Source organism: Ambystoma mexicanum, chromosome 11 (assembly GCF_040938575.1).
Source record: "Ambystoma mexicanum isolate Mex_15411 chromosome 11, UKY_AmexF1_1, whole genome shotgun sequence".
Classification (NCBI taxonomy): domain Eukaryota; kingdom Metazoa; phylum Chordata; class Amphibia; order Caudata; family Ambystomatidae; genus Ambystoma; species Ambystoma mexicanum.
Window position 1 is genome coordinate 1,456,433,537 of NC_090934.1, and position 26,759 is coordinate 1,456,460,295.

The window sequence follows — 26,759 nt, forward strand, 5'->3', positions numbered from 1 at the left end:
GAACAAAGCATGGAGCAAGGACAAACACAGGAATAATATGCAATAATGAGCTAAGATTAAGTAATTCCCTCGGGTGGACGTCCCGTCAATCCGGAAACGGAAGCGATATCCAAAACCGGAAAGAAAACAGAAAAGCATCCCCAGGTCTCATCTTGGAATGGACATACATGGCTACCGGAACCAAGTAAAGCACAACAGGGAATGCTGTCAGTAAGGCAAGGCGAAGGACGGCAACGCCAAGGCTTAAAAACCATATGGCGTGCCATAACAGAATACCCCCTCCCAAACCCAGGAGCACCCGGTTTGCAAGGGTGGCAAGCAAAAAAGCACCTCACCAAATGAGGAGCATATACATAAAAGGCATTCTCAGGTCCTATCAGAGGAGCCATAACCTTTCCAACAAGAAACTGCAAGCAAACCAGTCTGAACCGAGAATCACAGATGGCACTACCTGGTATTCCAAATGACCATTGTGCAAGACCGGAGACAGAGGATGAACATAATTCCCAGATCTATGCACATAAGGTTTTAGAAAGGAAGCAAGGAATACAGGATAGATCCAGGAACCTGGAAGATGCAAACAAAATGCCAGAGTGTATTACCTTATCAATAAGAAAAGGTCTAAAAAAAATCTAAGACAACTTAAAAGATACCAGTTGATTAGGTAAATACTTAGAGGCCAGCCAAACCTAATCGGCAACTTCAAAAAGGTATGTACCTCAGAATGCTGCTCATCAGCCAAAGCGTTCATCTTCTGCTGGCCACCCACAAGAGGATGAGCAGCAAGACATTGATTTTCCTGCAAACGTCGTGAACTCTTGTTAACAGCGGGTGCTGGTATAGCAAACAAAAAGGAAAAGCTTTGATAGTCCAAACATGGATGAAGTTCTGATGTATCCCTCTTAGGAACCAAAAAAAGATGCCCCTGCAATATCCATTGACTCAGTCAAAATAACCTTTATTCGGCATAAGCCATTTCGGTTAGCATCACAACAGTAAATAATTACACAGCATCCAAACAATACATATTAATAAAAACCATAAATTCATGAGCTCTGAAATAAGTTTGATAAGATTAAGAAAGTAGGACATACGGTGCAACATTTTATCGACCAAAATCCCGATAAATCCTGATCATTTATCTCTAAATCAGGAGAACAACTTTGGTAGAGGTTCATCTATTTCACAAACCTTCATAGGCTAGCCAAAATGACCCTATTTCTCTTTAGCCATGCTCGGTCAGTATACTTGGATACACAATGAACCACGTTCATATCCGTAGTCTACATGGATAGGCGAATGGCATCGCTAACAATTCTGGAACCACGCCATCTAAATAGGGGTATCGGGTACATTGCGCCAAGGTATTTCAATGACTCAGAATAATAGAAAATTTACCAATGTTTCCACCCCATTCTTGCACAGCGGACACCGTGAATTTTCTGTCCCCACCCACATTTTAGTTATGTCTCGTAATGGCAAGGATCCCAGGCGTAACCTCATGTAGAGTCCCTGAACGAAAGCTGGTTTGAGGGTATTCAGTTAATTTTCAAACCCCTGGGACTCTTATGGCAAGGTACGCTGGGCCTGTGGCCAAAGCGAGTGCTGTGGTCCTGGCTAATATGTCCTTGTATCTTCTAAAAGCATCCTTTACTCTGAATTTTGCATTATCCTTTATCTGGTAAGGGATCTGCCAATAGAGAGAGCGAATGCACCCTAGCAGAGCCAGACAGTATTTAACATGCGACAGCCAAGTGATCTTCTGCCAATCTCTCAGGAATACCATGTATCAAGGTCTGTCAATATTCCTCTAGTTCCTGGCACCCCAAATCCTAACCCAATAAAAAAGGGTCTAATTGCTAGCTCCTCATGAATTGGTGGAAGATTACATTCCATTTAAGAGGAGCTAGTTGGGGTGCTTTGGAGAAGCTACAGGATGTCTTTCAGAAATGTGTTTTCTGCTATTTTCATGGCTGAGGTATCCACATAGCCCCAGACCTATGCCCTGTATGTAGCTGCTGCCTTTGCCTGGGTCTGATAGAGGCCCAACGTCCCCCTATCATGTCTTGCATAATAAGCTTTGACCGCCTCACTGGCTTTCTCTGGTACGGTGTTGGCTTTAATCGCCTGATTTTGCCACCGGCCTCCATTTGAAAATCATATCCCCAGGTAGTCATACCAGTTCAACTGCCTTAGCGTACTACCGCTAGTCTACAAATTTAAGGGTTTTGAACTTGCAGTTTTTGCTGAAAAGACCATAGCCTTAGTTTTTGAGGCATTGATTTCTAATCCTAGGTTAGCGCACTCGCTTTCAAACATGCTCCAAGCAAGCCGCAAGCCCATCGGGGAAGTGGACAAAATGACGGATTCGTCAGAAAGAAAAAAAAACAAAAAAAACAAAAAAAACAAGAAGAAGAGGAGCGGAACACATTCGCTCCACATCCTAAGAAAAAAAAATGAGTACCAAAGTGTATCCCTGCCGAACCCCTCTAGCCACCTGGAACTGGTCTGTTACTTCACCCCCCCCCCCAAACCCCATCTAACAACTGCTTTATTTTTGTAGAAGAGTTGGATCGGGCATAGCAGTTCTTCAGGAATGTTTTTGGCCCTCAGGAATGTCCAAAGGGTTTCTATAGGGACACTGTCAAAAGCTGCTTTTAGGTCCACAAAGACCCTCATACAGGTTCGTCTTTGTTATCCATGGACGTTTCTGGATAATTAAATAGAACCTGAAGCTTTGGTCTACTGTGGTTTTCCCCCACTTGAAACCTTGCCTGGAGGTGGTTTAGCTGGTCAGTCCCCGCGACCCACGCCGTTAGATGCTGCAGGATTACCTTTGCAAAGGTTTTTTCTGTTGCATCCAACAGCGATATGGGTCAGTAGTTGCTAGGGTCAACCCTGTCCCCCTTTTTGAATATGGGAACAATCACTGCCATTGTCCAAGTCTCTGGGGCCCAGTCCTGGGACAGGACAATGTTGAATACCCTAGTAAGCATTGGTGCGCAGACTGCCGTTTCGCTTTTATACAAATCCACCAGAAACCCATCAGGGCCTAGCGCGTTGTCCTCTTTCTGCAATCCAATGGCCCTTGCCACCTCATCAATTGAAATATTTAGCCAGTTTATGGGGTCTGTAGGAGCTAGTGCAACTCGGCAGGGTACTCTCGGAGGGGTCAGTTGGTCGGGCGTATGCTGGTCACTATACAGAGTCTCAAAAAGAGTATGCCACCTAGTCAGATATATTCATTCCGGTGCCTTAACGTCACCTTTTAGATCTGAGTCGCTAATCAAACTCCAGAAGCCTACACAGGCTTGGCCTCGGCACACTCTTTGATAAGTGATCACCTATCCTGCATGTGTTGTTTCTTTTTAGCAGTTAGTAATAACTTGTAAGATCTTCTCATGCGCTGGAGGGAATCCCTGTCTACCTGGCCGACCCCTCTTGTGTATGCAATTAAGGCCCTTTTAGCTAACATGCAATCCTTATCAAACCAAGTCACCCAATTCTTGGGCCCTTTCCTGGTTTATTTGGCTGCGGCTGATAGCAGAAACCCTAATGCAGCGCTACGTAATTCAAGCATACATCTTTAGTGCTGGTGCTAGGTTTCCAGATTGCTTGAATTTGGATCAGGACTCTTATCATACAGTGTTGGACCCAAAAGGTCCAAGTTACTGTTTGCCCACTTAATCGGTCGTCGAGCGTGGCCATAGGCTACAGTGCCCGTAGTTCGGTCCATCACTCTGGACGGTGAGACAACGGGATTTGTGAGGGAACACGTGATCGGTTTCTGGTGGCTTTCCCATCGAACAAGGATCTCAAAGCCCACAACCATATGCCAATCTTTACCCGAGACCAGGACGTAGTCTATTCTTGATTAACCTACTGGTCCAAAGTAGGTGTCATTTGCTGGCTGATCGGTTGGAAAACGACCATTGCAACAAATTAGGCTGACATTGTGGAGCCCTCTTGCCACCCCAAAGGTGTCTGGGTGGGTTCGCCCAGAAGTGAATGCCCTTACATCAGGGATAGCCCAGTCCTCGTCTTCATCAGCCCACAAACATTCCAGCGAACGGGATTTCCAAGGGGGTGTTAAAATTGCCAAGGGCCATACGAAGTGATGGTCCCTTATTGGACATCCCCAATCTATCCAGTGTGTCACACAAAGCCAGCACTGCAATGTTACTGACAGTGACCTTCAGCCTGTTATATAGGTTAAACAACAAAGCCAATTCCTGATTGGGTAAGAATAATTCCACCAGTTGTAAATCGTCAGACCCTGTGATCAGTTGCCTAGCTTTCCAGTTAAAAGCAGCTTTGAGACCGAGTGCCAGCCCACCAGCCCACCAAATGGTCTCCCTTTTGGGCCTTTTCTGGCTTTTATCTTAAAGATCTCATAGCCCTGGATGATTACCTCCTCGATAGCCCACGTCTCTTGGAATACTACAATATCATATGAATGTAAAAAGTCGATCCACTCACCATCGTTGAGGTGTTTGGCAAGACCTGCTATATTCCAAGAGTATCTTAATTGGTTGGGAGATTGAGGGTCTAGGCGGGGTGTCCTTTTTGGCCAGTCAATTTGCAGCCTCCAAGTTGACGACTCCCCTGTTAGCGGCTCCCCCATTGGCCATTACCCAAGGACCCTGAGGGATCCTCGGATTGCTCATTCCCCATGGACACATTTCCGGGGAAAGAGACTCTAGGGTGGTATGGATCTCGTGGTGACAATGAGCGAGTCCTGGAATCCTAGCTTTGATGGAAATGTTGCAGCCCAACAGCGGGGTAAGAGCGGGTCTCGATAGCAAGTAAACCTTGCACTAGCCACTCCATTTTCAGGGTCACGCAAATATAGTCCTATAACACACTGGAATGGTTAAGTCGTCTACAGTGTACCCTATCATCCTGTATGACTGTCAAACACCCCCTCTTGTGACAAATACAATGTATTACTTTATTGGTGAGGGATTCCTGGCTTTCCTGGGAGCCCTCCCTGAGTTTTGGTGCATTGGGCAGGACAACTTGGTGGATTCTTTGGGAAAGGACGCCACACCTGGGATGCGGAGGTCCCATCACTCTACCTTCTTCTGCCTGTCCCTATGGGCTACTACGGAGTGGTTGGTCCCCTCAGCAAGCTGGGGGAGAATTTGGGGGGTCTGGGTGCCGCTGAACGGATGTCTCCCTTTAGTTATTCTGTTCTGGATTAACTCCCTTCAAAAGAGATTCATCCCAATTGTCCCCTCGATGTTGCCCTTGGGGTCTTATTGATGTAATTTCTGTAGGCTGGGAAACCATCCCTAGTCTTGGGGATAGGGACCGGGAGCTTGGACCCACACCTTGGTTCGACAAGACGAGGCAGAGAGTCACCCTTGATTTTTGAGGTCTATCAGCCTGGCTATTTCGGTTGTTAAAGCAGCCACAACTGTGTACTGCTGTCACTACCTCTTTCAGTAAAACAAAGGCACTGTTCATCTCATTGCTGCCAGTTGCTGGAGCCCCCTCGCACACCTGCACAGTTTTAATCACTATGGGCCTTTTACCGCCACGCTTGCTCCCCCCCACTCTGGGTGTAGTGGTAGTGACTAGGGCGGTATTTTAGCATTTTCCCCCTGCTTAAAACACACTTCTTTAGGGATAGCGAGGGAGGGAATAAAGCTAGTACAGCGCCCATTTGGCAAGCAGCCCTCCCTATGAGAACTTCCTTTTCTTAACCACCCCCTCCTCCCTGCTCCGGGGTTAGCTATTGGGCTTTGCTCACGTTTGGCTAAGGACATGAGTCTGTTGGCTGTGGGTATAAGGGGACAGATTTCAACGGGCTTTTCTCCCTGCTCCTTAATCCCTGCACTGACCTTTAAAACCCCACCCAACCCTCCCCCAGCCCTCCCGTCTGCTTTTTGGAGTTGGGGAAGGTGGGGGGGGGGGGGGGGGGGGGGGGAGAGGAGGTACGGGGGGCAGGACGTTGTTCAGCCCTGGACAGGGTTATTACTGGCTCAGCATTGACTACCTGGAGCCCTTGCTGTGCCCCAGGAGGTACAACCACAGGTACAACCTCAATCACGCAGGGCGCAACCCTTTTTCCCGGGACTGGGTTCCCTGCCACCAGCCTGTATGATTTACCCTCCAGGTGGCCAGGTTTTGTTTCAAATGGCATATTCCTCAACTGATTCTTTCTGTAAAGATATTGGTTTCCCTGTGCCAGCTCTTTTTGGCGGGTGGGTAGCCGGCCAGTCTTGGGCGATTTCAGTAACACCAATTTAATTGTCCCTAATCACACGATTAGATTTAACCTTTATGTGCGGAGGCCCATCTCCAATATCTGACAGTAACCCCTCAATTTCGGAAATGAAAATGTTTACATTCTGAATAGGTTTGAAGACTTTGAAGAGTCGCTTGGCCCCTCCACCTGATGCTATATTGGTCATGGCCTTTGTTTCCAGCAGAGCTATTGTCAATTTTAGAGACCAGTTGGCAAAAATAGTCCTTCAAATTTTGTAAATACGGCGAATTGGCAGCCTTTGCGTGTGTAATTTTATTAGTACATCAACCGTATGTCAGTAACAATAATAAAGGACAATTAAAATCAGTTAACAGTTAAAATGTTGAGCAATTAAGAAGCTGTAAAGTTAAGCCAAAATGAAGGCATCTGTAAAATTGAATTAGGCTCCGTTGGGTCTGGTGTGGGGGGATAGGGTAGAGGGACGCCCGACTGACTAAGGAGGCATCCACTAAGGAGGCATCCCTAGTCCGACGCCCCCCTCCCCACCTCCTCCCCTAATCTCACCACTCAAATTCAGGTGAAAGATAAAAGTTAAGAGAATAGTTAATCTAACCCAGTCAGGGAGGTCCAAATTCTGAAGGCACTAGCTGCCCAGGGCCGGGTGCATCAACAGTGTCCCATTGCGGAAAATGCTGTGCTGGAAGTCTTGCTCCTACTCGAGCGCCATAGAGGCGAGAAGAGAAAAACAATTGGTGTGTGCGTCCAAGCAGACAGGTGTACAGACACTCCATAACACAACTACTCACTGGGTGAATGGAGAAGGGCGATGGCAATATCAGCTTGCGCACTCCACTACCTTTAGTTTATGGATTCATGCGCAGAATGGAATCGGGCAAACGAAGTGCAGAGGGAGCTCTCTTCTCTGCAGACCACTTGCCCAAATAACCACGGCTCACAACAGCCGTCCTTATTCCCTGCCGGGCTTCAACTCTCCGGCGTCCTCCTGGTTGGTATGAGCAACAGGGGGCGTGGCTTGACGGCAGGACGGAGCTTCCGCTCTGCAGACAGCCATAGATGACAACAGCTGCACTTATCCCCTATATGGATTTTAAGACCATAGGCCAAATTCAGACAATCTTGAAGGGCATTTTTTTCAATTCCTGAAAACAAATCAACATTCTGCAAAATGGAACCATCAACTGTAGAAGCAATTCACTCACACAGCCGTATGAGCGATGTGGTGGCAAACCGTCCTCTAGATCATTTTGAAAAACATCAGAATAAACTTGGTATTTATAGGTATTAGACTCACTGAGACACCACCACTGGGTTTACCCTGGGATGCTCAATAGCAGGGTGAAAGGGAACCACCTTCAGACAAACCAAGAGCAACACACAATTTAGACCCAAGAAACAAGGTGTAGCAGTCCAATTGATATAGGGGTTATGTTGTCTCAAACAGGGCATTCCCCAAAGTGACAGGAAAATGGTCCATTCAAAGGAGATATTTTCTGAATGTTTGGCCATTTCATCAAAAACAGCGTAGTGTTTTCAGACACAGGATCTGATAGCAAAGGAGATACATCAACACCTTCAATAGGTATTTTAAAGAAACTGGTAAAACATGCTCAAGGGACCAAGAATCAAAAAAATTCCCTCCAGCTCCTGAATCGAAGCTGGAACAGGATTTAATTCAAAGGAACTCCACAACACAGTTATATAGCTAACCAAAAGCAAATTTAGTTTAGAAGTGTTCATATTAACATCCATCCTAGTTTTTGTGAACATTTCCTGTTCTCCGCAGATGTGGTCCCCATCATGACTGGGAGATTGCATTTCCCAGACTTAATTTTCAGAACTAAAGGATATCCACGAACATGTCCTGTGGCCCCACAGTACATCAACAGGGCTAAAGTTCTTCGATGTAGACGCTCTTCAGCAGCTAGAGGGCCGCTAGCAGTTCCCAGTTGCATCGGATTACACAAATCTATATTGACATATGGAGTATCGTGTTCAAAGGAAGTCATAAGCGAAGATGTAGAACACCTTGTTTAAGCTGTCTTTCAGAGAGACGAAAATCTAATTGCATTACCATAGTTTGTAATTGGCCAATTAATCTTTAATATCATCCCTCAAACACTGTTGAAAAAGCATAAACCAAGATTCTTCCAGCCAATAGGTCTCATCAGCCAATTACTTAAAATTGGCAATGTACTCTAACAGAGTACCCGAATAACAATCCAGCAGACGTTCCTGGGCAGTATATGCCAACACTGGACTTCAAAACATTTCTGCTAAGGCCTGGAGAAATCCATCCTAATGATCGAATAAGGGACCGAAAGAAGTAAAAGCTGTAGCTCAAGCAAACGCGCTGGCCGTCAGGTGGGTAATGAGAAATCCCACCTTAGCTCGATCAGTGGTAAAATACATAGGCTTAAATGTAAACTGAATGAGACAAGCCCTAAGAAAATGATTTAATTTCTTCGGGTTACCAGAGTATTTGCCACGTGACAATTCCCCGCGAGGAGGTTCCATAGCCAAAGTTTCCGAATAGCAATCATTTGCCTCACAACAGCATTTTCTTGTCGAAGAGCCTGAACCTCAGCCATGAGGTTTTGGACAGCTGTCATATGTTGGTCCTGATCAGTACAAATTGAGCCACTTTGAGCCTGTAACCGGTGGCGCCTTATTCAGTCAATAACAGGACTTATCAAAGGTAACTGGCGCTTGGTTATTGTGAAATGCAGCTTTCCGTCTGAGGAACCAAACTGTCTGGTGATTACAGACAGGTGGCCCCCAAAGACAGGGGCCAATTCAATGGGGGTGGAGGGGGAAACAGAATGCAGGAGCCACAGAAGGAACTGGAATAGCAGCCAGAAGCAGAACGGACTGTAGGATGCTGGAGGCACTGAATTCATAGGAATTAACCACGGGAATTCAGGCAAAAGAACAAACAAATCAAGAAACTGAAGGAAGCCGAAAGTAAAGGGCTGAAGAACAGACAGGGAGTAGGAGACTGGAGAATCCATAGGAGCGAATCAGCAGAGCAATTAAACAGGAAGTAGGAGCAGAACGAGGACAGACCATGAGGTGTAGAAAGTACAGGGTTTGCTAACGTTTTTGCTATTGAGTCCTAAACAAAGAATGGCCAAACAGTAATAAAATAACATGTCAAACACTCATAAATTACAATCAACACTACTCCCAACTAGGCAAAAAACGGATTCTACATAGAAGCATCCACAGTTGGCAATCGACACAAAAGGCTGCTCCCCTCTTTAGTATATGCACAGTAAATCTAAGCAATTCAAAATGGTTGACATTCAACACCATATTATAAAAATAAAACTTAAAAAGCTTTGTAGGTCCTTCCCTTCCTAACCAGAGTTCCAGTGGGACCATTTTAAATGTAAGTGAACAGAGTCACAAAGTGTCCCAAAGGATGAGGAAGCCAAAGCCAAAAGGTACATTATACAGATCAAGAGATCAATTTCAGATAGTGTTACCCTAAAAGAGAGGGGGCAACTCCCAATTCATAAGTAGTGAGGTGTCTGCAGGAAGGAATTTAAGACCAAACGCCACTGTGCTTAGTCGAGTCAAGGTAGTTGTAGGGGTAGGGTAGTTGCAACTACGAGCTAACTAGATGCCCAACTACCCAGTTGCAGAAATCCAGGATTTCTGGGTGCAGTTACGTCTGGAATGGATCCAAATACCAGTGGATTCATTCACTAGCAAACCAAACTCGTCCAGTGACCCACCAGCAGGACAGGACTATCGTTGAAGAAATGTTTAGATTCCCATGACGCTGGAGGACCAAAGGACACCTTAGGTGTACAATGTTGCTTTGGTAACCTTGCACGTGGTCAAGCAGGCTATAGGTCGCAGGGAGGTAGAACAGGTGCCAGGAAGGTCCTAGTCGCAGTGGAGGGCAGCATCAGAGGACTAGGTTTGAATCCCATGATAGGTAGATCTGTATATGGTCAAGCTTTCAATCTTGACTGTCCAAAACATCAGCAAAGTACTCTGTGAGAATGGTCCATGCCCTGTGGAGTTCGAGTGATGCAAAGATCAAGATAGAGCAGGGCGCATGTGCAGGACTTCTGAGTGGTTAAGGCTACTAGCCTAAGGGAGGAAGGCACCCAGTAGGGGTCTCCTAGTGTTGCAAGAAGATTGTTTCAGTGGGCGACATATGTAATGCCTCTCACCCTATGTCTCTGTATCCCATATCCAGGCTGTGGGCGACCCCAGCACTTCAATATTAAGAATCTTTGCCATTCAAACAGGAAGCAGGTTTTGTGGTGGGCCAGAAGAAGGAGGCAGACAGTGTTGGCATTTCCACTGCGTATTTATTAAATAATAATTCCGATCTTTCCCCATCGATACGACAGTATTCCCTGCGTAAATAAATAACTAAGGTGCTGGTCAGTCGTAAGAACGTCCTCAAATAAAAAAACAGTCTAATGTCCAAAAAGGAGTTCTACCTTACCCTACCATTATTCCAACCAACTAAATGAAGGCAGGAGAAGGAGTCTTCTCTCGACTGGCTCTTCTCAAAGAAGTTGTTCTTCACTCAAAAGTTCTTTTAAAAGGATATGTTTCATATAGTTTCACGTCACCTTCTGTACCAGTTCTTTCAACTCCTTCAGTAGGTTTTTAGGCCTACTCTTTGCTTTGGACCATGTTCAATGGATCCCCTTTTGCCTTATCCTTTGATCCAGGCTGCTAAGCCTTTGGGAGTCCTTTGACATATTTTATTAGCTGGGATAGGGTTTATTGGTGATTAATGTTCTCCCTCTCCTTACTTCACCTTTTTCTTTTATGATCTCTGCTGACCTCCCCTTTGTACTCATAGAATTCCCTACTGTACACTTCTTGCTTTATGGGATATGTTCACCTATTTCCAGGGTATTTGTATCCAATGCTCAAAGGTCTGTCTTATAGGTTTATGATTCTCTCGCTCACATTGTTACAATTCCAATTTATCACATTTCTATTCCATATCTCATCAATGTCACTAAAACGAGTTTTTCCAGAAGTAGATCGATTCCCGAGCCGCATCCAGGTTCTCCAGTTACCTCCGAGTTGGCAGGGGAAACGTCCCCGGGACCGGAACTGCTTGGGTTCTACACTGTGGCTCCAGTCCGCTCTATAACTCTGTCAACGTCATGGTCTTTTTCTCTGCGAACAGGTATGGCTGCAGGTAGCCGGATGCCTCGCTGTTAATGCATAATTGGGCAGGCCTGCCCACCACAAAGCTGTCATGGTCACGCCACACCAAGGACTTGGATTCCTGTCACCTCGGCTCAAGTGCATTTGGATGCTCGGTCTAAAGCATTCCACTCACATTCAGACCACATCCGAATGGTGCAGGCTTCCCGCCACTTCTTGGTTCCACCTCGGTTAGCTATCACGCTGTCAAGGGGCTTCCCTGCTTACACGCTCTCTCTGCTCCGCCCTCCCTGGCATGTCCTTCTCCAGTCTACTCATCTCAGTAAAATTAAGTTTTCTGCGTAGAGAGACAGATTCTCTTTCTTGTTCGTGATGACATATTGTGGTTTTGTCTTCAGGTAAATCTCTGGATTTCATACTCTATTTCTGATAGTCCCATATATGCCATTAGGGAGAAACAGGAGTCTTTGCGTAGGGGTTGAGGCAAGTGGGACCTCACCTGGACAGACCCCCCGTTGGGTACAGAGTGTTGCAAAGTCGGCCGGCTTCCCTAAGGGAGGGGGGGGGGGGAGAGGCTCCCTCTTGGGGGACAGGGCGTGAATTCCCTGGATTCGTCACAGTTTAAAATCTGGGGACAGCGAGCGACCCCCACATCTGCCCAACAACTGGTATATCTGGAATATGGATTTGGAAAAGACAGCCCAAAGATTCAGTTACAGCCACTTTCAAGCAGAGATCACTGGCCAGGTGCCCATAGCCAGATGCTGAGAAAGTGCATGACCAAATGGGACTTTTTCCAACCTGAAATGGCAGTAAAACTGTCAAAAAGCAAGTTGGCATTGTGAAGGCATCATGAAGTGGACACCGACAACAGATTCAAATGTTTACTCAAAAGTTTTATTTAACTTAAAATGTAGGATGGAGTAAAACCTAACTTGCCCTATGTTAAGGAGGGGCTTCCCTACCTAAACGTAACTAAGGATAGTATGTGTTAGAAGAACAAGTTACTTTCTTACCTGGTAACGTTCTTTCGATGGGACGGTCCGACGACGTATTCCATATCTATGACATGTAATCACCACAGCTGTGCTGCTTCGGAAACTTTTTTCGGTGTCTGCGTCCTGCGTCGATGACGTCGATGCGCCATCGTCGAGGACCTCCTCCGACGTCCGACGTCATCCGATGTGATAAGTAGGACGCACCACGCCCGTAGCCTCAGTTGTAGTTTTTTCCCCCAGAAAGTGATACACTAGCCAACTGCCAGTCAGACACAAACCCTTGCGGAACGTAAGCTGCAATCGCAAAGAAATTCTGCAGCGGGGAAGGCAGGGCGGGAGCTATATGGAATACGTCGTCGGACCATCCCATCGAAAGAACGTTACCAGGTAAGAAAGTAACTTGTTCTTCGAGGGGATTGGGTCCTCCGACGTATTCCATATCTATGACAGACTCCCAAAGCAGTACCAGAGCAAGGAGGAGGGAAAGAATTTATAATCAAAATTTAGAATAGCCAATGAAATAGAGCAAAGGACCGCCTTGCCAAAGGCCAGATCCTATGCTCGGATGGAATCGAGGGAATAGTGACAGACAAATGTATGTACTGAAGCCCAGGTGGCTGCAACACAGATGTTGCGAATAGGAACACCCCTCTGCAGGTCCGTAGATGCAGCCATACCCCTGGTAGAATGGGCCCGCAAGCCAGCTGGTGGGTCCTTACCCGCCAAGCGGTAGCACTCCGAGATGGCCAAAATAATCCAGCGAGACAAAGTCTGTTTCGTCACAGCTTGCCCTAAACGCTATCCAGCGTAACCAATAAAGAGTTGATTGTCCACTCTGACCCGGGACATGCGTGAAACATAAAAGCTTAAAGCTCTCCTAGGATCAAGCCTATGGAGCCTCTCCTCTTCCTTACCAGGATGCGGAGGAGGATAGAATGCTGGAAGAACAACCTTTTGGGCCAAATGAAATTCCGTCACTACCTTCGGAAGAAAAGAAGGACGAACTCTAAGGACAACCCTGTCCTTGTGAAATACAGTGAAGGGTGGCTTAACTGAAAGTGCATGTAACTCACTCACTCTGCGAGCGGAAGTAATTGCAACTAAAAACACAGTTTTCAGAGTTAACAGCCTCAAAGGGCAAGAATGTAAAGGCTCAAACGGAGCACCCATAAGAAACTTAAGAACAAGGTTTAAATCCCAACCGGGCACCAGGAAAGGTGACGGAGGGAACACATTAGTGAGCCCTTTCAGAAACTGTGAAATTAAAGGGATTTTAAAGTAAGAACACTCTTCAGACGAGCGCTTAAAGATGGACAGCGCCGCCAGGTAACCTTTAATGGTACCCACTTGCAAGCCCCTGTGGGCCAAAGAAAGTAAAAAAGGACAGAACCATGGGGATGTCACATACAAAAGGATCCACATTCTGAACTCGGCACCAGTCGCAGAACTTACGGCAACGGTACAGAGACTTTGTTGCTGGCCTTCGGACTTAAAGCAACACCTCCATCACGTCTTCAGGGAGGTCCCAATCCTTATACCTCAACCTTTCAGAAGCCAAGCGTGAAGGTTGAGGGATCTGACCTCTGGATGGAGAACCTGACCCCCCTCCCGTGAGAGCAGATCGTCTCGGTAGGGAAGACGACGTAGAGGGCAGATGGACAAGTCGAGAAGGTCCGGGTACCACGTCCTCCGAGCCCACGCCGGAGCAATGAGGATCATCCGGGAACCGAACTTCCGTAACCTCCGCAGCACTTGCGGGAGGACGGGGACTGGAGGAAACGCGTACAGCAGCGGGAATGACCACTCCACCACGAACGCGTCTCCTAAGGCTCCTTTTGGAGGAAATTCCCGCGAGCAAAACCTTTCGCACTTCCGGTTGACACTGGAGGCGAAGAGATCCACTTGAGGGGTCCCCCAAAGGGCGAAGATCTCCAGGAGAATCTCCTGAGCCAACTCCCACTCGTGAGAGATCGTGCTCTGCCTGCTCAGAGCTTCCGCCGTCACGTTTTCGTCTCCGGCCAGATGAACTGCCGAGATCGAAACTTCCTGCTGGATGGCCCAGAACTCGAGCTGCATTGCCTCCCTGCACAGAGGAAGTGACCCTGCACCCCCCCCCCGCTTTTTGTTGAGGTAGTGCATGGCCACTGTGTTGTCCGTCAGGATCAGGACACTCTTTCCTCGCACAGTCGGCAGAAAAGCCTTCAGGGCTAGCCTGACGGCCCTCAGCTCCAACAGATTGATATGGCGTCTGGACTCCGACGGAGACCAACAACCGCTGACTGTCAGCCCGTTGGCATGAGCTCCCCATCCCGTGAGGGATGCATCCGTCACGATCGTCACCTCCGGCCAGGGAAGCCAAAATGGAGCCCCCTTCATCAAGTTGCCTTCGACGGCCCACCACAGAAGATCCCGGGCGACCGAGGGCGGCACCTGAACCGGGTCCGACATCCTGCCGGAGGAATGCGACCACTGCGTCTTGAGTGCCCACTGCAAAGATCTCATCCGCAGGCGAGCCTCTGGCACCAGAAGAATGCAGGATACCATGAGGCCGAGCAACCTCAAGAACTCGAACGCTGGGAGCGTCTGGGCATGCTGAAACTTGTGCACCATCTGCTGAATGTGAAGAGCCCTCACCTGGGGAAGAAAACACTGCCCCAGGGAAGTGTCGAGCACTGCTCCGATGTACTGGAGCCGCTGTGTTGGCGTCAAATGGGACTTCTTTAAATTGAGGGAGAAGCCCAGCCTGTGAAGGGAGTGGCAGGTGACGGACAGATGATCCAGGACTTGCTCGGGAGAGCTTCCCCTGATCAACCAATCGTCCAGGTAGGGGTAGACGTGAATCCCCCCTTGCCTGAGATGCGCTGCCACCACCACCATGAGCTTGGTGAAAACCCTCGGGGCGGAGGTCAATCCGAACGGCAGGACCCGAAACTGAAAGTGCGAGTCGCCAACCGCGAACCTCAGGTACTTCTTGTGCTTGGGATGGATCGGCACATGGAAGTAAGCATCCTTGAGGTCGAGTGACACCAACCAGTCCTGAAGCTGAAGGGCCTGGAGGACTTGAGAATAACCATCTTGAACTTGTCCTTCCTGAGGAGTTTGTTCAAACCGCACAAGTCCATGATGGGTCTCAATCCCCCGTCTTTCTTCAAAATCAAAAAATAAGGGGAATACCATCCCTTGTTCCTCTCCGCTACAGGCACCAGTTCTATGGCGCCTTTCTCCAGCAGGGCTTGAATTTCCTGCGCAAGGAGCGGATCCGGACTCTGCAAAGAGGTTCCCCGGTGGATTGTCGCGAGGCCTGTGCCGAAAGGGAAGACAGTAGCCGTGGGTTATGATCTCCAGAACCCACACATCTGAAGTAATGGCTTGCCACTCTACAAGATGCTGCGCCAGCCTTCCCCCAACCGGCGAACCATGGGACATGGCCTCATGACTGAGTGGGAGCGGCCGCGGCGTTACCTGAGGGCAAAGAGGCAACTGCCCGAGCGGCCTTGGCACCACGGGTACCCTGTCGTCCACCTCTGGTACCCCTGTGTTGGCCTCTTTGACTGCCAGCTCCTCTCGCTTTACTGAAGGACGAGTAATAGCGAAAGGAACCACCCCTCCACTGCTGTCCCCTAGGACGAAAAGGCGGAGGTTGGCGAACTGCAGCGCCCAACGACTTCGCTGCAGCTTTCCAGGTCTGCAACCTCTCAAGGCTCTCGTCAGCCTTGCTGCCAAAAAGGTGTTCACCGTCAAAGGGCATGTTGAGGAGCCGAGACTGCACATCAGGAGCAAACCCCGACTTCTGCAACCACGCAAACCTGCGTATCATGGTGCTCGCCGCCATGGACCTACTGACGCATTCAGCTAAGTCCAAACCCGACTGAACGGACTCACACATGGCATCCTTACCATCCTGGACCATAGTAAGGAAACCATCCCGTTCGTCCCCTTCGGGAATATGTTCAGCCGCTAACGCAACACAGTTCCACAGAGTGTGTGTGAAACGAGACAAGGCACAAATTGAGTTGGCCGCCTGAAGCGCCATACCACCAGAAGAAAACGCTTTCTTCGCCCAGCCATCAAAACGTTTGTCGTCTCTATCAGGAGGGATGGTAGGGTACGACGCCTGCTTTGCCGGGGCCGTGGCCGCCTGCACCACCAAACTCTCCGGAGTGGGGTGCCTGGTCAAGTAGCAGGGGTCGCTACTGGCTGGACGGTATTTTCGCGACAAGGATCTGCCCACCGCCGGGAGACTCTCCGGAGCAGTCCAAGCCACCGCCACCCTTCTCTGTAAAGCCATATGGAACGGCAGTACCGGATCAGTTGGGGGACCAACATCAAGGATGTCCGTCAGATCATCCTGCACAATCTCCCCTGGGGGAGCAGACCATCCCAGGTACTCAGAAACCCTAGCCATAAGGCGCCGATACGAGGAATCGGCATGAGAGCCAGGCTCAGGCCTACAAAACTCCACCTCCGGAGAGGTGTCCAGTCCACTGGCATCATGCAGTGACTGTCTCAAATCGTTAAACTGACTATGGCCCGAGACAATTTCATCTGGAACCTGACTAGGAACCAGGCCATCAGAATCCTCATCCGCCTCTGAAATATAGTCCAGGTGGCGAAAAGAAGGCACCCGTGAGTGCTTGCTCTTAACCAGAGCCTTCCTAGGGGGTTCACCCGTGCCACGGGGTACCTCCGACACGAAAGGCGTCGAGCGAATCGGCGCCAGCGTCGAGAGAACCGGCATCGGCGCCGAGAGGATCGGCGTCGACGTCAGATGCAGCGCCTCCAACATCAGCGGCGTCGACACAGCCCTCGAGGCCGGAGCCCCGAGCGTGTCCCTCGACGACCTGAGCGTCGACGGCTTCGACGACTTCCTCGGAGCCGGAGCCTCGAGAAAGCTTGTCAACGCCCTCGACGCCTCAGACGTCGATGTCTTCCTCGAAGACCTCACAGGTGCACACGGTCTCGAACGCGTCGAGGACCGGGACCTGGAACGGGTACGTCGAGAACGAGTCTCCTTGTCCGAACGGGACCTCTCCCGTGACTCGTGCCGACCACTCTTGCGAGCGGTGTCTCTCAACCTCTTACGACCGACCCCACTCGGGGGCGCGGACGGTTTAGTACCCTGCGACTCAAGAATCGCCAGCATTTTCTTCCCGAAGGAAGCCCATTCCTCCGGCGTCGCACGGCTGGTGGGGTAAGCGACGTGCCGGGCAGAGTCCTCCGAAGAGGACCTGGAAGACGACCGGTGTCGGTGCTTCCGAGAATGCCTCGAAGAGGATGAGGAGTGGCGAGACCGACTCCTAGGAGGAGACCCACGAGACGTCCGACGATGACGCGGAGAGTCACCCCTCGAATCATCCGTCGAAAGCCCCGCAGATTTCGACTTCCGGGGCTAGGACACCCGACCTACCGACAACAACTTCTTACGTTCGCGTAAGGCTTTGGACGTGAGCGACTGGCAGTCGATACAGTCATCCGTGTCGTGGGCCTCCCCGAGGCACCAGAGGCAGGCGTCGTGCGAGTCCGTCACCGACATCTTGGACCCACACTCCCCGCACTTCTTGAAACCCGGACGCGGGGACGAAGACGAAGTAGAAGACATCTTCACACGAAGGAATGTCACAAAACGAACAGGTTCGAAGAACAGAACTCCAAAGAGTCGAGGCGTGAACCGAGAATCACGAAGCAACACGTTCGCGGAAAAAACGGAACTGAGGCTACGGGCGTCGTGCGTCCTACTTATCACATCGGATGACGTTGGAGGAGGTCCTTGACGACGGCACATCGACGCAGACGCCGAAAAAAGTTTCCGAAGCAGCACAGCTGTGGTGATTACATGTCATAGATATGGAATACGTCGGAGGACCCAATCCCCTCGAATGTCCAAATCAAATAACAGTATGTCCAAATCCTATACTTGCCCTCACAACTAACTATACCACGAGTAGGGATGTCAGCATCAAACGAAATAGTGTTAGAAATAAAAGTTCTGAGCTTCTTCAAGCTCGTCTTCTAATCAGCTTCCCAAGTTCAAAACAGTTTACAAAATATCAGGGTTCCCTTCCCCAACAGTTCAAATCCTCCAGCTTTTCACAATTCAGTTCTTTGGGACACGTCCCAGCTCTCGTGTTATCACTACTTTTCACTGGTTCACAAAGATGAACAAGTTACTCTTACCTGGTAACGTTCTTTCGATGGGATGGTCCGACGACGTATTCCATATCTATGACAGTAATCACCACAGCTGTGCTGCTTCAGAAAATCTTTTGGCGCCTGTGTCCTGCGTTCATGACGTCGATGCGCCATCCTCAAGGGCCTCCGTCGAGCCAACTTCACCGGATGTTATAATTAGGACGCATGACGCCTGTAGCCTCAGTTGTAGCTTTTTCCCAGAACGTGTGGCTTCGATCAACTGCCAGTATGACCACAGAAAGCCTTGCGGAAACGTAAGCTGCAATCGAATAAGAAATTCTGTAGCGGGGAAGGCAGGGAGCGAGCGATATGGAATACGCCGTCGGACCATCCCATCGAAAGAACGTTACCAGGTAAGAGTAACTTGTTCTTCGAGGGGATTGGGTCCTCCGACGTATTCCATATCTATGACAGACTCCCAAAGCAGTACCAACGTAAGGAGGTGGGGAAAGAATTTAGAATACACAAATTTAGAGTGTCCAATCAAATTGCGGAGCAAAGGACCGCCTTGCCAAAGGCCAGATCCTTCCCACGGACAGAATCTAGGGAGTAGTGACGTACAAAAGTATGGACCGAAGCCCAAGTGGCTGAATCACAGATGTTACGACTAGGAACACCCCTCTGCAGGGCAGTAGAGGCAGCCATACCCCTAGCCGAATAGGCCCGTAAGCCAACCGGAGGGTCCTTACCCGCCAGGCGGTAACATTCAGAAATTGCAAAGATAATCCATCTGGACAAAGTCTGCTTAGTCCCAAACGCCTTCCAGCGTAACCAATAAAGAGTTGATCGTCCACTCTGACTCGGGACAGAGGAGAAATGTAGAAGCTTAAAGCTCTCCTACGATCCAACCTATGATCTCCAGAACCCACACATCTGAAGTAATGGCACACCACTCTACAAGATGCTGCGCCAGTTTTCCCCCAACCGGCGAAGCATGGGCCTCATGACTGAGCTGAAGTGGCTGTGGCAGTGCCTGAGGGCAAAGAGGCAACTGCTCGCGTGGCCTTAGCACCTCGAGTACCTTGTTTTCCACCTCTGGCACTCCTACGGTTGAACCTTTGACTTGCAGCTCCTCTCGCTCTACTAAAGGATGAGTAATAACGAAAGGAACCTCCCCTCCATTGCCATCCCATAGGATGAAAAGCAGAGGTTGGCGGACTGCAGCACCCAACGACTTCGCTGCAGCTTTCGAGATCTGCAACCTCTCAAGACTCGTCAGCCTTGCTGCCAAAAAAGATGTTCACCATACAGGGCATGATGAGGAGCCGGCTTTGCACATCCGGAGCAAAACCCAACTTCCGCAACCACGGAAAACCTGCGCATTACGGTGCTCGCAGCCATGGACCGGCTGACGCAATCAACCATGTCCAGACCCGACTGAACGGATTCACACATGGCGTCCTTGCCATCCTGCACGATAGCAAGGAAACCATCCCGTTCCTCCCCTTTGGGCGTACATGATCAGCCAATAAGGAAATGCAGTTCCACAGAGTGTGCGTGAAACGAGACAAGGCACAAACAGAGTTGGCAGCCTGAAGCGCCATAACCCCAGAAGAAAATACCTTCTTCGCCCAGCTGTCAAAACATTTGTCTTCCCTATCAGGAGGGATGGTAGGATACAACGCCTGCTTCGCGGGGGCCGCAGCCGCCTGCACCCCCAAATTCTCCGGAGTAGGGTGCGTTGTCAAGTAGCAGGGGTCGCCACTGTCTGGGCGATATTTTTTCGGCAAGGACTTGCTCACTGCCGGGAGACTCTCCGGAGAAGTCCAAGCCGCAGCCACCCTTCTCTGCAGGGCCATATGGAATGGCAGCACCGGGTCAGTTGGAGGACCTTGTTCCAAGACATCAGTCAGGTCATCCTGCTGAAAATCCCCAGCGGGGGCAGACCAACCCAGGTATTCAGTGACCCTCGACATAAGGCGCTGATATGAAGATTCGGCATGTGTGCCAGGCTCCGGCCTACCAAACTCCACCTCCGGAGAGGTGTCAATACCACTGGCGTCGTGCAGTGGCTGATGCAGGTCCTCAAGTTGACTGACCAGAAACAATGTCATGAGGAACCAATGCAGGAACCTCACCTTCCTCAGACCTCTCATCCACTTCAGAAATATAATCCAGAGGCTGGAAAGAGGGTACAGAAAAAGGCACAGAGACATGTTTAGCCTTAGCCATTGCCTTTCTGGGGGGTGCAACCGTGCCACTGGGTACCTCCGACAAGGCTGCCTCAAAAGGCGTCGATGGAATGGGCGTCGACATCAAGCGTGGCACCGACAGCTTCGACACAGGCCTCGAGGGCGGAGCCCCGCGCGTGTCTCTCGAGCCTGGGCGCCGACTACTTCCTCGGAGGCGGCGCCACGAGAGAGTCCGTCGACGACCTCGGCGCCGCCGGCGTCGATGTCTTCTTCGAAGACTTCACAGCGTTTCGCGGTCTCGATGGCATCGAGGACCGGGACCTGGAACGGGCATGCCTAGAGCGACCATCCATGTCCGACCAGGATCTCAAAGGCGCCCGGTGGTCGCGACGACTGTGCGAGCCCGAAGGCGGACGAGCGGTGTCTCTAGCGCGGCCTCGACCAGCGTCCTCAGATGGCGCGGCCGGACTGGAGCCCTGCGATTGGATAATCGTCAACATCTCCTTTCAGAGCGAATCCCATTCCTCAGGAGTGGAATGCTTGTTGGGACAAGCTACCCGCCGACGGGCGAGTCCTCGGAAGAGGATGGGGAAGGCGACCTGTGACGGCGCTTCCTGGAGTACCTCGAAGAGGCAGAGGAATGGCGGGACCGACTCCCAGACCGAGAACCCCCGGACTCACGACGACGTTGCGGAGAGTCGCCCCTCAAATCATCCGTCGAAAGACCAGTGGAACGCGACTTCCAGGGCTTGGCCATCTTACCGACCGACAGCTTCTTCTTACGTTCCCGCAAGGCCTTCAAAGTGAGCGATTGGCAGTCGACACAGTCGTCCGTATTATGGTCCTCCATAATCCGGGACATCTTGGACCCGCATACCCGACACTTCTTAAACCCGGACCGTGGGGTGGAAGAAGCCTAAGACGACATTCGATAGCAATGAAGCAACAGGTTCGAAGAACCGAAAGAACAGGATTCAATGGAATCGAGGCGCGCCGGGATCTCCGAAGAAAACATGTTCGCGGAAAAAACAGAACTGAGGCTACTGGCATCAGGCGTCCTACTTATAACATCCGGTGATGTCGGCTCGACGGAGGCCCTCGAGGACGGCGTATCGACGTCATCGACGGAGGATACAGATGGCGAAAGATTTTCCGAAGCAGCACAGCTGTGGCGATTACCGTCATAGATATGGAATACGTCGGAGGACCCAATCCCCTCGAAATGTCTGTTTGACTTCAAAATCACATAAGCGGCTGTTGCAAAACACCACCTTCTTTATGAATACTTTTCAAAAAGGGGCACTTGGTCTAGGCACAGTTGTCGGACCACAGCCCACCCATTACAGGTCACGCAACCGATACCCCTTTTATGCTTGTCATCAACAATTGTCCACTGTGTTCCTTTGTCAATGAAGCGGGTCTCTTTCATCAGTGTCGCACTCTTCCAACACTGTGGCTGGGTAGCCACCATGCACTTTATTACACCTGCTGTATTCTTCTTGCTCTTGCGAACACAAGTCTTCCCTTAACCTGTAGTTCCCTGAACTCTAAGCTTTGCCAAATACTTGGTCTCTTCTCTCATATCCTTCATGATATTCTCTCAGCTTTCTGTTCTGTTCTGTGGTATCTGCTACTTGCACCACATTGCTTTAATTCTATTGACAAGTACTCATAACTTGCTTTTGTTCTATTCAACATTCAAAAGCGCTTCCGTCTTCCAATTCGTTTCGGTATGGTAAAGTATCTGTTTAAAAGACTTCAAAATTGCTAATAACCACTTTGTTAGTTCGGTTTTCTAAAGCACTTTTTTCGGCATTCAAAAAGTGCTTTAAACAATTTTCACTTTGTTTGATATTCAAGTGCGTGTGCTTCAGGCTCCCGGAGCACCCTGGTATGACCGGCTCCACAAGGCGGCTTCCTTCGGCTCCTCGCACTGCTTTCCAACTTCCAGTCTACTGGAGTGCTTCAACACCCCACAGCTCCTGCGGTTTGCACCTGGCAAGGAGGGCTTGCAGGACTTCCAGACCCTCTAGCAGCCAGCCTCTACCACAGCATTTCTCTCCTGCCAGACAAGGATCTTAACTCTTGTATGTCCTGCTCCTCTTTCTCCAGCCAGCTTCCCTCCAGCCCGCTTCTGTGTCCCCTCTCTTGCTGCACAGAAAGGCTTTTTGTACTTATTGGATTTGTAAAATGATCACAGGCGTGTCATTAAATTCAATTGCCTGACCATAGTAAAACTAACTGTACACTTCTGGCTGTCCCATCGGTACAAGTCCATAGCCCTCTTCTTCGTCTCAGTACCAGTCTGATGTTTGGGGATATCAGATTTAAAGGAAGTGTATAACTCTGTTTTGGTTCGTCCTAGTACTTGACTGATGTGTCTGGATTATAAATATAAGGCTGGCATGTGTTCATCTCACCCAAATGACCATGTGTCCTCCTAGTTGGTCTCTTCCTCGTCCCAGTGTCAAAGTGGTGTTTTTGGGGGACACTTTGGAGGGAAGTAAAAGGAAACATAGGACAAGTTGGTGGCAGTCATTTTTACCGTGCAACAGTGATTATGCCGTTTGAACCATATCCTGTGGTCCAAAAGCTTGAGGGATGGAAGGTTCATTCTGGAATGGGGTTACCATATCTCACCCAAGGATGTCCTCTCCCCACTCCCCAAGTTCCCTGCACACATGTGCTCCTCCCTCGCATATCCACCCCCAGAGTCGGGATCCAAAAGCGGTGGCCTTTCCCTGGTCACCTGAGAAGAGGATTCAAAGGGAAACAGAATGAGGATGCCATCGGGTTCCTCACAGCATAAAGAGAAGGGCACCACGGTGAGAAGCTATTTTACATATACGGCATTCCAAAAGGGATCACTTAAAATTACTGGTGCACGGTAGTGAAACAAAAGTAACAATAGGTTTACTGCCACCAGCTTGTTATGTGTACACTTCAAAAAATGTACCAAAGGTTACCTAAAATTAAAAAAAAGGGACTAAAGTGTTCATGTAGCACTCCACAAAAGGTTGGCTCGGCTACATTAAAATAAACTGAGATAAATAGAAATGGGAGAGCTCACCCTGCATTGGGAGTCATAAGGGCTACCCCACTGCGCTCAAAGTACAATAAGAGCAGGCTAAAAGAACCTCTTATGCCGAAGATTAGCCAAGTTCAAATCCACAACAGTTGCCAAGTCAAAGGAGGTAAATTAGCAAAAAGTTAACCTTTCCCTACCACCCCAAACCGAAGTATGTTTTGGTTCCTCTGATAAACCCAGGTACAGGTCAGACAGTGTTGCAAATAAATACACCATAGACAAATGCAGTTAACCAGATTGCCATGGAACCAGTCTAGCATCGATAGAGTATGACAATGTTGGACATCTGCAAGAAATACCATGGACTTGTAGATGCACTAACAAAGCATTAATTGATAAGTTGCACACCGACATGCCAAGGCACCAGTGGCAAAAACGTTGCCAATCTTAAAGAAGCACCAGCTTTCACCCCCACCTGGGCGCCGCTGTGAACCTAGATCCAGAAATTGTAGAATTATTTGCATTAAAATTGCTTTAGAGATTTGCAGGAGGTCATTATCCCTCTACAACCGTGGGGTAGATACTTTGGAAATGGCTGGTGCTGGCTCTGGGGTTCTTACAAAAGATCTGGATTATTAACAGTGTCGTCTGTCATATACCCCCTGTAGATGCCACAAAGCGCAATGTGCGCATTACAGGGAGACAACATCCAGACCTGATCACAAGGAGCAGCTAGAAAGAACACAGATTGCCCATAAACCTTTACAGTGAAAAAGGAATGCATAGAAGAGGGTCATACATACTCAGTGCTCTGGAATGGTCCGGATTCCGAATACCTTTGGCTTTCAACCTCTGTAGTAAAACGGCAGAGGACAACTGCTTCACCAGATAGACTGCCATAGAAAAACTCTGCAATGCCAAGGTAGACATGAATATTTAATAACGGCCATACACACATCAAAAGATAACACCATGCTTAACGCGTACCTATATCAAAATGATTGGGTTTTAAATGGACCCATTCTTATCTAGTCTTTATTCTACAGCCAACATGACATTACGATTCAAGCATAAAGGGTGCTGCAAAGATCAATTAATTCAGATGCTTTATTGTTGAAGAGGATGTCATTTTATAATAAGGTTCAGTTGAATGATGTACTCTATATTGCTAGAACACGGGATAACTAGTTATGGATTTGGGGACAGATTGTTTCATAAACAGAGTAAATCTGGTACACTGACAAAGGAAATATGTTCACTAGGAATTTCTATGAATACAGTTCAAACTATTTAGATAGATTGCCATCAAGTCTAAAATGTAATTTGGACATTTATGGCACATTTAACATATTCAACTCGCCATATGCATATTACTGTCATATGATTTGGAGTGTCCCTCAGAGTATTGGAGCCATGAATGTTCTGAATTCTTCCTGTTCTTGATGCACCCATTGTCACCAATCCTAAAAGTGGCTCACTTGGTTATTCTTGTAAAATGTCAGTGATCAAGCATAGATTTCTTCATCTTGGTTTTTTACTTGCCAAAAGAGGTATACTTATGCTCAAAAGCATCCAACGGTGGATTGTTGGCAAATAACGTACATGTCTTTTGTCCTGTGCTGATCCAGCAAGCGGTCCAGTGGATATTATCGGCAGAGAGCTTCTATTGTACCTGCGCCTAGTTACAGCATATGTGGGGCTGGTATTAATGCTTTGTGGAATTTCTTTTGTGTAATCGAACACTCACATTAGTGATTAAATGAAGATTACAAAAAGAAGCTTTATTAAAAGCGAAATAGCAAAACATATCCAGGACTTAAAGAGCCTGCAGGAATGTATCCCAGTCTTGTCGAAAGAAACACTTTCATGAATGTTGTAGCCCAAAACTGCTCGTCACACCAAAATGAAACATGGCTCAAACAAGTCTCATGAGCAGACCCCCCCAAAGAGGGCTCTGCAATAGGAAAGAATGATTTTGACAAAGTTACTCACCATAGTGAATACCTTACTCCTAGTCCATAGTCCCCTTTCCTCCATACTTGTGGGACATTCCGTCCAACAGGACGGGACCAGAGCATTTTTTTTAAAAAGCATCAAAGCCCCGCACATCGCCCTTCAGGTCCTTTTCTATCGCCAGGTCAGGACCATTTTGCAACAATAGAGGATACCTATATTAGAGGGGAACGCAGGAAGTTGTATGGAGGAAAGGGGACTATGGACTAGGAGCAAGGTAGTCACTACGGTACTATTCCTACATCCCGTCCCCTTTCCTCCACACGTGAGAGATTCACAAGCACTGACCACAGGAACTACGGGAGGATGGAAAATCCCTTATTAGAGCACATTCTTGAGAAATGCCTGGCCAAATTGGGCCTCGGTCCGGGAGCTCAAGACAGTGTCTGGAAAAAAACTTTGGGGAAGCCCACGAAGCAGCCTTGGCTAAGGACTCCCAAGGGACGTATTCTTGGAAGGCAACAGCAGCCACTTTGCCACAGACTAGATGTGCAGAATGACCTTTGGGGGCTGAAGGCCTTGGAAATACATGAAGCTATCCAACAAGAGATGGATGGCTGGTTTCCCTTTTGGGTCCCCAAAAGGAACAAAGTTATAGAGAACTTCACAGTTCACTTGTTAAACTTCAAGCACGTCTGAGGTCTAGATTGTGTAAAACCCTCTGCATTGTTGGTGTAGAAGAGTATGTCAAAATGGCTGCTTCAGACTGTGGGTTGAAATGCCATTTTGACACTGCCTGAAGTGATCTGCGTCATAGGTTTTAATGAGGCCATTATCGACAGGGATTTTACGGGCTTTTGGATTGGTTTTAACCCTTTGACAGGGAACCTCGGCAGAGCTAGCACTAGCAGACCTGGAGCACCTTTCAGCCCTTTTGGTTTCTGCATAAGAATTAGCCCTCACTGAGGGAACCTCAGCAGGGTCGGTGCTTGAAGACTTCGGGCCTTTGCCCGCTTTCTTTGCCCCCTCAGCAGGACCGGTTCGACCACAAGATTTTTTGTGGTAAAGCTTAGGGG

At 48.8% G+C, this 26,759-nt stretch overlaps 1 protein-coding gene across 2 annotated transcripts in view; it reads right to left on the bottom strand.

Moving 5' to 3' along the window:
* The window catches only part of PIAS1 (protein inhibitor of activated STAT 1), a 1,034,011-nt gene that overhangs the window by 471,708 nt on the left and 535,544 nt on the right, over positions 1 to 26,759 (bottom strand). For both annotated transcript variants that reach the window (XM_069625121.1, XM_069625120.1), the window contains exon 7: positions 24,534 to 24,639. In XM_069625121.1, coding sequence (XP_069481222.1) covers positions 24,534 to 24,639 — 106 coding nt within the window. The remainder of the gene's footprint in view (positions 1 to 24,533; positions 24,640 to 26,759) is intronic.